This window comes from Echiichthys vipera (assembly GCF_963691815.1).
Source record: "Echiichthys vipera genome assembly, chromosome: 7".
Lineage (NCBI taxonomy): Eukaryota > Metazoa > Chordata > Actinopteri > Perciformes > Trachinidae > Echiichthys > Echiichthys vipera.
This window is the reverse complement of record NC_139832.1, coordinates 29,501,517-29,516,239: the sequence shown is the minus strand read 5'-3', so window position 1 is coordinate 29,516,239 and position 14,723 is coordinate 29,501,517. Positions and strand designations below refer to the sequence as shown.

The 14,723-nt window shown below is 40.8% G+C and overlaps 1 protein-coding gene across 1 annotated transcript; it reads left to right on the top strand.

The window, feature by feature from the left end:
• The first annotated feature begins 422 nt into the window (after positions 1 to 422).
• LOC310948986 (myosin heavy chain, fast skeletal muscle-like) lies at positions 423 to 13,767 on the top strand. The gene is made up of 41 exons (XM_083916300.1): positions 423 to 465; positions 605 to 642; positions 955 to 1,176; positions 1,250 to 1,393; positions 1,491 to 1,647; positions 1,742 to 1,769; positions 2,929 to 3,028; positions 3,123 to 3,215; positions 3,294 to 3,357; positions 3,439 to 3,537; positions 4,279 to 4,382; positions 4,488 to 4,626; positions 4,739 to 4,857; positions 5,040 to 5,189; positions 5,285 to 5,455; positions 5,537 to 5,837; positions 5,943 to 6,007; positions 6,108 to 6,195; positions 6,329 to 6,446; positions 6,531 to 6,654; positions 6,876 to 7,012; positions 7,093 to 7,348; positions 7,429 to 7,671; positions 7,754 to 7,930; positions 8,011 to 8,156; positions 8,248 to 8,338; positions 8,443 to 8,832; positions 8,937 to 9,063; positions 9,158 to 9,276; positions 9,363 to 9,559; positions 9,874 to 10,057; positions 10,155 to 10,320; positions 10,421 to 10,545; positions 10,619 to 10,927; positions 11,525 to 11,728; positions 11,816 to 11,941; positions 12,620 to 12,790; positions 12,901 to 13,005; positions 13,111 to 13,206; positions 13,324 to 13,455; positions 13,667 to 13,767. Exons 3-41 carry the CDS (start codon positions 970 to 972, stop codon positions 13,685 to 13,687), a joined length of 5,793 nt encoding a protein of 1,930 aa, XP_083772426.1. The 5' UTR covers positions 423 to 465; positions 605 to 642; positions 955 to 969; the 3' UTR covers positions 13,688 to 13,767.
• The last annotated feature ends 956 nt before the right edge of the window (positions 13,768 to 14,723 follow it).

Sequence of the window (14,723 nt, the reverse complement as noted above, 5' to 3'; positions counted from 1 at the left end):
ACAGTTTAAAGAAAATATACAATTTTAATTGGAATGGCTGGCTGCAACGTAAGCTATGCTGCAAAACTTTTCATTAGCTGTTTTAAATCAAAATGTGATGAAACCAATGTTGCATTTGAGGTCTGTAGACTGAAAACTACTAAGCATGCCCCCCAATGTAAAGGTCACAAGCACAGGCGGTTAAGAGGAGAGCCAAGACATTACAGAGTGACTTCATTGTCAAGAATGTCTGAGACCACTTTTGGATCTCTATGGAGAATAACCTGGCCTTAATAACTGAAACCTGAAACATAAGATGGTGTATTATTACAACATATTTTTTTATGTGTGTCTATCTGCCTTACCACATTTGGTGTGTGTATTTACCACTTATATTTTGAGCTGTGTCATCAAAACCAAAGTCAATATAAAGGCCACTTGTGGACACATTGTGTGACACTGAAGACCTGTGAGTTCCTGCTTGTGGTAAATCCATATTCTCTTACTTGTCTGCTACAGACCATTTGAATGGGTTTCTTTATTTAAGAAATAAGTTATGTAGTTAGAAACATTTGCTGAGTTAATCCTGTTTTTACAGCTACTCTAACAATGAAATCTGTTTCAGATAGGATTGGTACATACTGTTGACAGAGGGGAGGTGAGGTAAGGAAAACTTTTAAATGCTTGACTTCTTCATAAGCCTTTAATATGCAAAACATTTAGCATTTATTGAATGTCCACAGGTATGTAACTACACATTTTGACCAAAGTCAACAATTTGTCAGTATTTGTTCTTAATATCAGCTAAGTTTGAAAAGCACTTTGAGTAAAGTCGAAACCAAACTATAACGATCCACAGAGATGGTTTCAGTGGAGATATGTTTTTTTAGCAGACTTTCCGATTCAAGTGCTGTTTAATAACATGGACTTCAAACATTAGTCTAAGAAAGTGACTTCTTTGTAATTATCTAACAGACATCAGCTGCCACCATGAGCACAGACGCGGAGATGGCCGTTTATGGCAAAGCTGCCATTTATCTCCGTAAGCCAGAGAGGGAGAGAATTGAAGCTCAAGCTAAACCATTTGATGCCAAGACTGCCTGCTACGTGGCTGATGTCAAGGAGCTGTACTTGAAGGCAACAATCCTCAAGAGAGATGGTGACAAAATCTCAGTCAAAGTCCTGGACACTCAGGAGGTTGGTATCATAAAATAAGTCAACTGGGAATTCTATATGATCTGTTCTCACTGTGACAAATGTCCATATACAGGAGAAGACAGTTAAAGAAGCTGATGTCACTCCAATGAACCCTCCTAAGTATGACAAGATTGAAGACATGGCCATGATGACCCATCTCAATGAAGCCGCTGTGCTGTATAACCTCAAAGAGCGTTATGCAGCATGGATGATCTACGTAAGACAATCCGCCTAGTGTGAAAAGAGAGCTATTGGAAATGGCTATACTTGTAGGAAACAGAAAATGTTAACTATTAACTATTGATAACTTTCAGACCTACTCTGGGTTGTTCTGTGCCACTGTGAATCCCTACAAATGGCTCCCAGTGTACGATGCTGAATGTGTAAGTGCCTATAGAGGCAAGAAACGTATGGAGGCTCCACCCCATATCTTCTCAGTCTCTGACAATGCATATCAGTTCATGCTCACTGGTAAGTCATTATCATAGCTGTGTACTATAGAATTTATATGTCTATGAGGTTTCTCTTGTACTAAATCCTAATTATTTTTGTTTTTAATTAACAGATAGGGAGAACCAGTCCATCTTGATCACGTAAGTTTGTACTATTTACGCTTATTGACATGATTTAAATGTTCCTTGTTTAATTTTTGAAATGCAATGTTCGTTTTTTGTGGCAAACCGGTTGTTGCGTGACTTAAAAAAGTGAGACCATCCCCTTCTTTCTTGGTTGCCTTTGACAGCCTTAGCACTGCCTTCTATGTAGAGAATGTGGCTTGAAATGTTCCCAAAAAATGCAAAGGATGTGACGTGTTCCGTGGTCCCAAGTCCCTTACCTCTCTTTAGTTCCCCTACAGCCAACATTCTGCAGCATTAGCTAACGTTAGCTGAGAAATGGATGCCGCAAATGTCAACCGATGCTGTACTTCAGCTATAAATTTTGCAATGGCAGCCCTGAGACAGACTTAAGGTTGGCAGCTGTCTTGTGTAATAGCAGTAAATAGTTTGCTGATCCAGCGTGGAATCTTACTCTGTGCCAGGACTCGGTCCCCCAGTAATGGGGTTCCGGCTGGCTGAGGGTCTGTCGTTTGCTGGCCAATGCAAAGTGTGTCTACCGGAGACACAGCCTGAGCAGACTGTATTGTAGTGGTACGACCTACCCGCCCCATCTTGATAAAACTCCTAGAGGAAGTTTGTGGACGAATTGCTAGCTAGCTGATGTAGCAAAGAACTACATTAAGTGGAAAATGTCAGCCATTCATCCAGACTCCCGGGTCTGATCTGACTTGCAGTTTGTGAATGACTTTATAAGCTGGCATTGAGAAGCATTCAAATCCAGATTCATGCAGCATAGCTGAGTTACAGCTAGCTGGCTAATGTTAGCAACTTGCTCTCCATCATAACCTACGCTAAAGGTTGGCCATTTGGCTGAGCGGCATGAATTTGTCATTGGTTCCGTCATGGCATTGGCTTATGGAGTGATTTGCAGACAGCAAGCTAGTGTCATTTTAAATGGGAATTAAATGAATATTACAGCTTTCTATCAACATGATGCTTGTCTTACTGTTATGGCCGGTACTATAGAATTTGCACACACAGATGGTGTGTGAGCATGTGAGCAACAGTACTACCTTCAGTTCAGTATGCAACATGGGTGGCGCTTATAACAAGGGTTCTCTGAACATTAAACATAGAACCCCGGAAACAGATAAATATTTCAATCAAATTCTTATAATACTGTGTCTACTCGTAGTGGAGAATCTGGTGCTGGAAAGACTGTGAACACCAAACGTGTCATCCAGTACTTTGCAACAATATCAGTTGGTGGAGAAAAGAAAAGGGACACAACAAAGGTATGGTACTGCGTAGTGATTACAATTCAGATTTCTTAGATAATGGAATATTTTTCAGTCATGTTCTGATAGCAGTTCTAATCCTGGATTATAGGGGTCACTGGAGGATCAGATTATTGCAGCCAATCCCCTGCTTGAGGCCTATGGTAATGCCAAAACTGTGAGGAATGACAACTCTTCTCGTTTTGTAAGTATGGACATATTTCTACACAAGTGAGGTCTTCCAGATGAGCAAGGACATCAAACAATCCTTTTGTTCCCAAAGGGTAAATTCATCAGAATTCATTTCGGCACAACTGGCAAACTGGCTAGTGCTGATATTGAAACATGTAAGTAATAATACTCATAGTATATACAAACAACTGGAACTGAGATTTAACTAGGCTGTAACCTGTAAACAATATTTGTAGATCTGCTGGAGAAGTCTAGAGTGACATTCCAGCTTCCGGCTGAAAGAGGCTACCACATCTTCTACCAGATGATGACCAACTTCAAACCTGAGCTGATTGGTAAGCAGACTGAGATCTTGCTAAGCCCCCAACACAGCGACTTCCTGGTTGATCCAGTAAGGAAGAAAAATGCCAAAATGGCAGGTCCTTGAGTGGCCACTAGGGACAGGTTTCATAAAAATGCAATTTGTAATTGACCCCCATGTTAAATAGGCCGTTTTAACAGTATAATTAAACCTAATTAAGGCCTGGTAGATGTTGGTGTTTAGGTCATATCTCCATGGCAACATGGAGAGGGGTGAAGTTTTTTATACCTAGTTTTTATTTTATTGGAGGTCAAAGCCTCCAATGAGCCTCTTGAGTGACAGCTAGCTGCTGGCCTTCACTTCGCCTCAGATGCTGGTTGTCAGGATTAGCATGCTAACTCTGTCATTGCGACCTCTACTGCAATCATTTGTGCGATGGTGTCACTATAAGTGACAAGATGGTTTTCCCCTCAACCAACTGTACCAACAAATTGTTTAGAATCACAACATATTAGCTCAGTTGTGCTAATTAAATAGCCGCACTTGCACCATGACTTGCAATATAGCCCACTATCGATGACACATACACTAGATGCTAATCTAGATGGCAACTCCCATGGGCGAGGATGGTTGGATCAAGTTGAGAGACTGGACCTCGAGGGAGAGGCTACTTCCTTTTTTTATACAGTCTTTGGATCTTGCACAACCTTGAGAGTGCTTCCATTTTTTATATGAAACAGATGTATTGATGTTCTGTCCATTATTTGATCTCCAGATTTGTGTCTCATCACAACCAACCCCTATGACTTCCCCATGTGCAGCATGGGTCAGATCGCTGTTGCCAGCATTGATGACAATGTTGAGCTGGAGGCCACTGACGTGAGTGATCTTCACTTGTATTTCAATATTTTTTGTGCATACAAGTATATTAAGTGCATTTTCCAAAGTGATTATGTTTTGTGTGGACACATCTTTTGATCTCAGAACGCTATTGACATCCTGGGCTTCAGTAATGAAGAGAAGATGAGCATCTACAAGATGACTGGTGCTGTGCTTCACCATGGTAACATGAAGTTCAAGCAGAAGCAGCGTGAGGAGCAGGCTGAGCCTGATGGCACAGAGGGTGAATATTTAATGTTAATTCAAAGAGAATAGCTTGGAAACAACAGCAATAGAGTTCTCTATAACACTGGTTTCTGATCATATCATAATTGAGAGCACTAAACTATTTTCAGAGGCTGATAAGGTTGCCTATTTGCTGGGTCTGAACTCAGCCGACCTGCTGAAGGCTCTGTGCTACCCCAGAGTGAAGGTCGGAAATGAGTATGTCACCAAGGGACAGACTGTGAATCAGGTAAACAAGAATTATCAGTATCCAAAAGCTTACTTTTTAAGAGATTGGTTGTGTTAGTTATGCTGAATGCATAATGTAGTAAAAGTCCACGACCATCTTGGATTATTTTTCATTCCTTTAATTAGGAAAAGTTCAAAATACCAGCAATCCAATAATAAAATCACATCCTTGATTTTATTCAGGTGTGTAACTCAGTGAGTGCCCTGGCAAAATCTATCTACGAGAGGATGTTCTTGTGGATGGTCGTCCGTATCAACCAGATGTTGGACACCAAACAGGCGAGGCAGTACTTCATTGGTGTCCTGGATATCGCTGGCTTTGAAATCTTCGACGTAAGTTTCCTTTCCAATAGTTCAGCAGATCATACTTTTCATGAAGGAAACATTATTTTTGCTTGTTAGAGATTAAGTTGCTTGTCTCCTCACAGTTCAACACCTTGGAGCAGCTGTGCATCAACTTCACCAATGAGAAACTGCAACAGTTTTTCAACCACCACATGTTTGTCCTGGAGCAAGAAGAGTACAAGAAGGAAGGTATTATCTGGGAATTCATTGACTTTGGCATGGACTTGGCTGCCTGCATTGAGCTGATTGAAAAGGTAATAACAAGGAGATTATGTGTAATTAGTCTTAGTTGACTTTATGCATCACATAATGCCATACTTTCTATTCTTCTCAAGCCCATGGGCATCTTCTCCATCCTTGAAGAGGAGTGCATGTTCCCAAAGGCTTCAGACACAACCTTCAAGAACAAGCTTTATGACCAGCATCTTGGCAAAACCAAAGCATTTGAGAAGCCAAAGCCTGCTAAGGGCAAAGCTGAGGCCCACTTCTCCCTGGTGCACTATGCTGGTACTGTGGACTACAATATCGCCGGCTGGCTGGACAAGAACAAGGATCCACTGAATGACTCTGTTGTTCAGCTGTACATGAAATCCTCAGTGAAACTGCTGGTGTTTCTGTATCCTCCTGTTGTTGAGGGTAAGACATTGAATACAGAAAACACTTTTTAGCTAGCTGCAGCATGTGCTCATGGATATTTTATGGGCCATCTAATAAAACATGTTCTCTTAAAATTATCCACAGAGGTTGGAAAGAAGGGAGGCAAGAAGAAGGGTGGTTCTATGCAGACTGTGTCTTCACAGTTTAGGGTAAGGTTTAACTTTGCAAATGTTTTCAATATATCCCAGTTTATACTCAAACTCACAATTGTGTTCTGTCATAATAATAATTATCATTTTGAACCTACAGGAGAACTTGGGGAAGCTGATGACTAACTTGAGGAGCACCCACCCTCACTTTGTGCGCTGCCTGATTCCCAATGAGTCAAAGACTCCAGGTATATAGAGAACATAATCATCATATTCTTTAAAAAGTTGTTTCGATATGCTTGTATGGTTAACTTAATTTTGTGCTTCCCCAACAAAGACACTATTTATGCAAAGAAATCATTAAGAATTGTCTTTCTATAGGTCTGATGGAGAACTTCCTGGTCATCCACCAGCTCAGGTGTAACGGTGTGCTGGAGGGTATCAGAATCTGCAGGAAAGGTTTCCCCAGCAGAATCCTCTACGCTGACTTCAAGCAGAGGTATTAATTGATAATTCGATAGAATTTTGATGCAGATTATTAAAAGACAATACTTACACTGACCATTAACTCTGTCATAAAAAGGTATAAGGTGCTAAATGCCAGTGTCATCCCTGAGGGCCAGTTCATTGACAACAAGAAGGCTTCAGAGAAGCTGCTTGGGTCAATTGATGTTAACCATGATGAGTACAAATTTGGACACACCAAGGTAAGCACCATGCCTACATCATTTTACTGAAGAATAATTACCAAGGAGGTTAACTTGTTTAGTCCAGTGTGTTTCAACCATATGGGGTGTGCGAAAACCTTTTTGTTGTTGTTGCTGTTGTTGTTGTTGCTGTTGTTGTTGTTGTTGTTGTTGTTGTTCTGCAGGGTGTGAATCATTCACTGAATTCATCTGAATTTAATTTTTATTATTCATTTGTTCAGGTATTCTTTAAAGCCGGTCTGATAGGTGTTCTTGAGGAGATGAGAGATGATAAGCTGGCGGTTCTGGTCACCATGACTCAAGCTTTGTGCCGTGGTTATGTCATGAGAAAGGAGTTTGTCAAGATGATGGAGAGGAGGCAAGTTGAAAACAGCTCATTCTAAATGATGGTATATAAAAAAAAAAACATTTTCTATAACAGCCACTTCTTGTGTGCAGGGAAGCCATATATACCATCCAGTACAATGTCCGCTCATTCATGAATGTGAAACATTGGCCATGGATGAAGGTGTACTACAAGATCAAGCCTCTACTGAAGAGTGCTGAAACTGAGAAGGAGCTGGCAAATATGAAGGAGAACTATGATAAGATGAAGACTGACTTGGCTACTGCCCTTGCCAAAAAGAAGGAACTAGAGGAGAAGATGGTGTCCCTTCTGCAGGAGAAGAATGATCTGCACCTGCAAGTAGCATCTGTAAGTACACCCCAACAGACAGTTGATGTTGTTTCATATGTTTCAATGTTGATGGACTAATTTTTAATGAAATAAAATAGGAAACAGAAAATCTGTCAGATGCTGAAGAGAGGTGTGAGGGACTTATCAAAAGTAAGATTCAGATGGAGGCCAAACTCAAAGAGACAACTGAGAGACTGGAGGATGAAGAGGAAATCAATGCTGAGCTCACTGCCAAGAAGAGAAAGCTGGAGGATGAATGCTCTGAGCTCAAGAAGGATATTGATGATCTGGAGCTTACCTTGGCCAAAGTGGAGAAAGAGAAACATGCCACTGAGAACAAGGTTTGTAAATAATTATCTTTCCAGCTGATCAAGTAAAATTGTATGACTTTTGTTTAATGAGAAAATCTCTCTTGGACACTAGGTTAAGAACCTGACTGAGGAGATGGCCTCTCAGGATGAGAGCATTGCTAAGCTGACCAAGGAAAAGAAAGCCCTTCAGGAGGCTCATCAGCAGACTCTTGATGACCTGCAGGCTGAGGAAGACAAAGTCAACACTCTGACCAAGGCCAAGACCAAGCTGGAGCAGCAAGTGGATGATGTAAGTTTACAAAGACACTTGGGTTGACAAAGCAAGATTCTTCTTTAATGTGATCATTAAAAACTCATGTTAATGTTCAGCTTGAGGGTTCTCTGGAGCAAGAGAAGAAGCTGCGCATGGACCTTGAGAGAGCCAAGAGGAAGCTCGAGGGTGATCTGAAACTGGCCCAGGAATCCATCATGGATCTTGAGAACGACAAGCAGCAGTCTGATGAAAAAATTAAAAAGTAACTGTTTTTTTAATTTCTACAACAGCCATTCTTCTTGTAGAAGGGAAAAAATGTCAACTGCATAAACTCTTTTCTATAATTTTCACAGGAAGGACTTTGAAGTCAGTCAGCTCCTTAGCAAGATTGAAGATGAGCAGTCACTGGGTGCTCAGCTGCAGAAGAAAATCAAGGAGCTTCAGGTGACATTTTATATTTAATATTTTGTATTAAATATTGGTGTATAATATATTGTGTGAATTAAAAGTGAAAGTTTACTTAAAGACATTACACCTACATGAAACAGGCTCGTATTGAGGAACTGGAGGAGGAGATTGAGGCTGAGCGTGCTGCTCGTGCCAAGGTTGAGAAGCAGAGAGCTGACCTCTCCAGGGAACTTGAGGAGATCAGTGAGAGGCTGGAGGAGGCCGGTGGTGCCACTGCTACTCAGATTGAGATGAACAAGAAGCGTGAAGCTGAGTTCCAGAAGCTCCGTCGTGACCTTGAGGAGTCCACTCTGCAGCATGAATCCACTGCTGCTGCTCTTCGCAAGAAGCAGGCTGACAGCGTTGCTGAACTGGGAGAACAGATCGACAACCTCCAGCGTGTCAAGCAGAAGCTTGAGAAGGAAAAGAGTGAATACAAGATGGAGATTGATGACCTCTCAAGCAACATGGAGGCTGTAGCTAAAGCAAAGGTACACAATATGCTATTTTAATTCTAAAATTAATATAGTAGATAAGGTAATACATATTATGAATAATATGTGATCACTGATTTAATCTCACCTTTCCTCATTAGGGAAATCTTGAAAAGATGTGCCGTACTCTTGAGGACCAACTTAGCGAACTGAAGACCAAGAATGATGAAAATGTTCGTCAAATCAATGACACAAGTGCACAGAAAGCACGTCTCCTGACAGAAAATGGTATCTACATGTTATCAGTGAATGATCGGTTGTGTATGTTATTGAGAGACGTAACACAAACTAATACAGTTTATCATGAAATCTTTAACACAAGGTGAGTTCAGCCGTCAAATTGAAGAGAAAGAAGCTCTTGTCTCCCAGCTGACCAGAGGAAAACAAGCCTTCACACAGCAGATTGAGGAGCTGAAAAGACACATTGAGGAGGAAGTTAAGGTAAGAAACTGATAAGAAAGTGTGTACTGGTGTTATTAGGTTGGGGTTGGGGTAATTATTATATTCAATCATATTACTTTCATCAGGCCAAGAATGCTCTTGCCCATGGACTGCAATCAGCCCGTCATGACTGTGATCTGCTGAGGGAACAGTTTGAGGAGGAGCAGGAGGCCAAGGCTGAGCTGCAGCGTGGAATGTCCAAGGCCAACAGTGAGGTGGCTCAGTGGAGATCTAAGTATGAAACTGATGCTATCCAGCGCACTGAGGAGCTGGAGGAAGCCAAGTGAGTAAAATTCAAACAATTAAATGGCCAGCTCAGTAGTGTTGCAATTTAACATAACTCAACTGAAAACTGTATTGCCTGGATCAATACAGTTCTTGTATTTAAAGAAATATATGCAAACGTTTTTATTTTAATTTAGTATCTTATTCTGGAGAACACATTTTTAGATCTCTTTTCTAAAAAATCTGAAATTATTTGTATTTTATTACATACATACATATAATATATAAAATACAATGTTACACAAAAATGTATTGAAAGTGCTTGTAACTTCATAGCTTTAACTCAAAGACTAATCTTACCTCTTCAATCAGGAAAAAATTGGCCCAACGCCTTCAGGATGCTGAGGAGCAGATTGAGGCAGTGAATTCCAAATGTGCTTCTCTTGAGAAAACCAAACAGAGGCTCCAGAGTGAGGTGGAGGACCTCATGATTGATGTGGAGAGGGCCAATGCACTGGCTGCTAACCTGGACAAGAAGCAGAGGAACTTTGACAAGGTAGCATTGTTTACTTTTTGTGCCCAAGCCATACAATCAATGAAATACATTTATTTATTTTCCAACATAACCAACTGAAATGTATTTTATTAATCAGGTGTTGGCAGAGTGGAAACAGAAGTACGAGGAGGGTCAGGCAGAGCTTGAGGGAGCACAGAAGGAGGCTCGTTCTCTCAGCACTGAGCTGTTCAAGATGAAGAACTCTTATGAGGAAACTCTGGATCATCTGGAGACCATGAAGCGTGAAAACAAGAACCTGCAACGTGAGTTACAGAAACATTGTATCCAGCATGTATGTGTCATGGACTTAAGTGTTTTGACACGTTGAGGCTTAACAATAAAAACACATGTATCTCTCTGCAGAGGAGATCTCGGATCTGACTGAACAGATTGGCGAGACTGGCAAGAGCATCCATGAACTGGAGAAGTCTAAGAAACAAGTAGAGACAGAGAAAGCTGAGATCCAGACAGCTCTTGAAGAGGCTGAGGTACATTTTTTCACAAATGTAGTACAAAAGGTTTGAAAGCAGAGCTTAACATATAATTTGTTGATATTTTAAGGGAACTCTGGAACATGAAGAGTCCAAGATCCTGCGTGTCCAACTGGAGCTCAACCAGATTAAGGGTGAGGTGGACAGAAAGCTGGCAGAGAAAGATGAGGAGATGGAGCAGATCAAGAGGAACAGCCAGAGGGTGATTGACTCCATGCAGAGCACTCTGGATTCTGAGGTCAGGAGCAGGAATGATGCCCTGAGAATTAAGAAGAAGATGGAGGGAGACCTGAATGAGATGGAGATTCAGCTGAGCCATGCCAATCGCCAGGCTGCTGAGTCACAGAAGCAGCTGAGGAATGTCCAGGCACAACTAAAGGTAAAACACAGAGTTGTTAGACTTAGACTTCTCTTTATTGATCCTTTGGGGTGCCTCCCGCAAGGAAATTGAGATTCCTGCAGTTTACAAAAGACCCAAGAGGGGTATAAAAAATATACAGTATAAGTTAACCAATAAACTCTTAGCTAAATAAATACAGAAAGTATAAAAAACAATAAACAGTAAGCAATACACTCTTAGTCATATATATATATATATATATATATATATATATATATATATATATATATATATATATATATATATATATATATATATATATATATATATATGAGTTAGATGTAAGAATACAGGTCAAATTAAATTAAATTAAATTAAATCAGATAAGCTAAATGTAGACGAAATGTATAAGAAAAATGTATGACTGTGTATGACAGAAATGAGCAGCACGATTCAATTATTGCACTTAAGTGGTGGATAAAGTTATTGCACAAAAAAGAAGAAGAAGATAAGTGTCCAGGTATGTAAGAGTAGATTATTAATTGCACAGTGAGTACAATTAATAAACCACAGACTGTGGTCAGTGCAGCTACATTTTGGCATCCATGTGAATATTCTCCTGATATTTTTCACTAGGATGCACTACTGCACCTTGATGATGCTGTCAGAGCTCAGGATGACCTCAAGGAACAAGTTGCTATGGTGGATCGCAGAAACGGTCTCATGGTAGCTGAAATTGAGGAACTCAGAGCTGCTCTGGAACAGACAGAGAGAAGCCGCAAAGTTGCTGAGCAGGAGTTGGTGGACGCCAGTGAGCGTGTTGGACTTCTGCACTCTCAGGTGAACAATCCCAATGATTTATTCAATTATCCAATGATTTCAAATACTGTGAAAATCAGGCAGCTGATGACTCTTTTTACCGTTTAGAATACAAGCCTTATGAACACCAAGAAGAAGCTTGAGGCTGACCTGGTCCAGGTCCAGGGTGAAGTGGATGATACGGTTCAGGAAGCAAGGAATGCAGAGGAGAAGGCCAAGAAGGCCATCACTGATGTAAGTTTGGATTTCACTTGTCCTTACCTTTACTCCAGTGGCGATTGCTTTAAGACTGCAAGGGTGGTGAAATATGTCCTGCTGTGTGTACATTTCATTGACTAAATATGCGCTAGAAAGCCTTCATCTTTTGTTCAGAATCAGCTACTTATCACAGGTAACCGGTGCAACTTCCTTCTCATTCATCGACACAGCGCTTTACACAGCTTCTACTGACTTCAATGCGTGGAGTGGGTTTTTCCACTGCAGCGAAAGTAGACGCTCATTCAAAAAAAAATCACTAGCGTTGTGTTTAGCGACTCTGTTCTGTCACTCAGCGGTTTCTTTCCCCAATGAGTAGTGTCAACTGAGGAGCTTTTCCCCCGTCACGATCCCTCACACTCACAGGCGGTCACACTTCACAGTAGCCTGGCGCAGCAGCTCCAGCTGGGGCCGTTTAAGCAGCCTAGCTCTGCTGGCCATTGAATGGACACTGGTTAAGTCCCTGGAAAAGACGCCTAGTTGGTACGAGAAGGTCACAGATCATTTTCTTGAAAAGGGATGAAGGGTAGAATTTATATAAAAATAAACAAACACATTTATGATGTAGGCCCCTCCTTGAGCATCAGTCGCCACTGCTTTACTCCAATGGGTTTTCTCAAGATAGTTTTAACTAACATTTAATGGTGTCTCCTCCAGGCTGCTATGATGGCTGAGGAGCTGAAGAAGGAGCAGGATACTAGCTCTCACCTGGAGAGGATGAAGAAGAACCTGGAGGTTGCTGTTAAGGACCTGCAGCATCGCCTGGATGAAGCTGAGAACCTGGCCATGAAGGGAGGCAAAAAGCAGCTCCAGAAACTTGAGTCTAGGGTAAGAAAGTCATGCTTAGATTTTGCAAAGCTGAAGCAAGACTTATGCAAAAAGTTGGATACTTACTTCTTTACTTACTTGGATACTTATTGTCTTATTGTTTTTTGAAGGTGCGTGAGCTGGAGGCAGAGGTTGAGGCTGAGCAGAGACGTGGAGCAGATGCTGTCAAGGGTGTCCGCAAATATGAGAGGAGGGTGAAGGAGCTCACCTATCAGGTACAGTCAGTTTGATAGTTAATATACTTAAATCAATTTGACATACTTATTATGAGAGACATATCAACATGTACATTTACTAAACTTTAAAACGAACTTGAACAGACTGAAGAGGACAAGAAAAATGTTGCCAGGCTGCAGGATCTGGTTGACAAGTTGCAGCTCAAGGTGAAGGCCTACAAGAGGCAGGCTGAGGAGGCGGTAAGGACAATATATTTTTAACATTGAAAATATGATACTGTAGCAGATCTTTTTCACACAAAATAGAACTTTGGCCTTTTAGGACATTAAAAGATGTCAATTTCTTTGGATTTCCAGGAGGAGCAGGCCAATGTTCATCTGTCCAAGTGCAGGAAGGTCCAGCATGAGCTGGAGGAGGCTGAGGAGCGTGCTGACATCGCAGAGTCCCAGGTCAACAAGTTGAGAGCAAAGAGCCGTGACTCTGGCAAGGTAAATATGCAATATATAATTAATTTAACCTAAATGAAAATTAAATCAAATTAAATAACTAGTACTCTAATTTATTTCATGCAATATTTTAGTCATCATCACTGATTACCGCACATTTATGAAATTAACAACCGAATAAACCCTTATAGAATATGTGTGAGTAGATGCATATGCAGTGTATGTATGAATTGTTTTATTTTATTTTTTACAGGGAAAAGAGGCAGCTGAGTAAAGCATGTCAGCTGATGGGCTGTTTCTAATCATATAATATGATGTGAAATATTCCTCAATAAAATAGTTCTTGATCTTAAATTGCATTGTCTGTGTTATTTTGATCTGAGAGAGAGCAAATACGAGATTTGGATCATCTGTGACACATCAAAAGCAAATTCTACAATCTTTATTGGAAAGGTAGTCCAAATATATATATAGTATATAGTACGTTACATATTTTTTTTATATTTACAAGTAGGGGTTGTTTTAACGTATCAACAATGACAAAAATCCATAAAATACAGGTCTGTGGCACTCTTAACTTTTGATAACTTATCATTCTCGTGAAATTATTTTTGTAAAACTGAAATGACACAGAATGATAGCATTAATTACTGAATGCTATTTAAACAACATCACACACACAGAAATAAAATGATTTAACTTTAGGCGAGTACCATCAATCAATCAATTATACTTCATTCATCCCCAAGGGGGAAATTCTTTAAACCATGGTAACGACTATGGCAGGACTTTATCAGACGCTTCTATTGTGTTGTTCCAGCCAGGATTGATTACCTTAATAGAGATCCTTCTGAAAGGAGGCTCATGAGGTACTGAGACCCCTGGTAAAGTGTGGACAGAGCCCCTCTGTTGGCTGCAGACACTTAGACCTACAGTATAAGCTAAGCAGTTCTTTGACCAAGGCACAAACAGCTTGTCACTTTTTCTACAGCTTTTGGTCCTGTCCATGTAGATGCAACATAACTGTCTTTAAAGCCACCATTTTCAAGTCCATCTGCTCCAGTGGTTCAAAATGTGCGACTAAAAGAGCTGCAAACACAGTTGGAAGGTCCCAGGGCAGGGCCAATGGTTTAACTGGGAGCCTACAGTGGGCAATGTGTTGTGGGGATGATACATTTTCCCCCGCACCTGAGACTGCAGATCCCTACATATTGGCAAAGGCCATGACTCCTGGTAAAAGAGCTTGGTTATATCTGCCAGCCAGCATTTTGATCGCATGCACAATGACTTGCAGTATAGCCCACAAGCTA

Coding starts and splice junctions, on each gene's coding strand:
- LOC310948986 (XM_083916300.1), top strand. CDS start 970: ATGAGCACAGACGCGGAGATGGCCGTTTATGGCAAAGCTGCCATTTAT. Junction 4,858..5,039: donor AGGGACAGACTGTGAATCAG/GTAAACAAGAAT, acceptor GATTTTATTCAG/GTGTGTAACTCAGTGAGTGC. Junction 7,013..7,092: donor GTCAAGATGATGGAGAGGAG/GCAAGTTGAAAA, acceptor TCTTGTGTGCAG/GGAAGCCATATATACCATCC.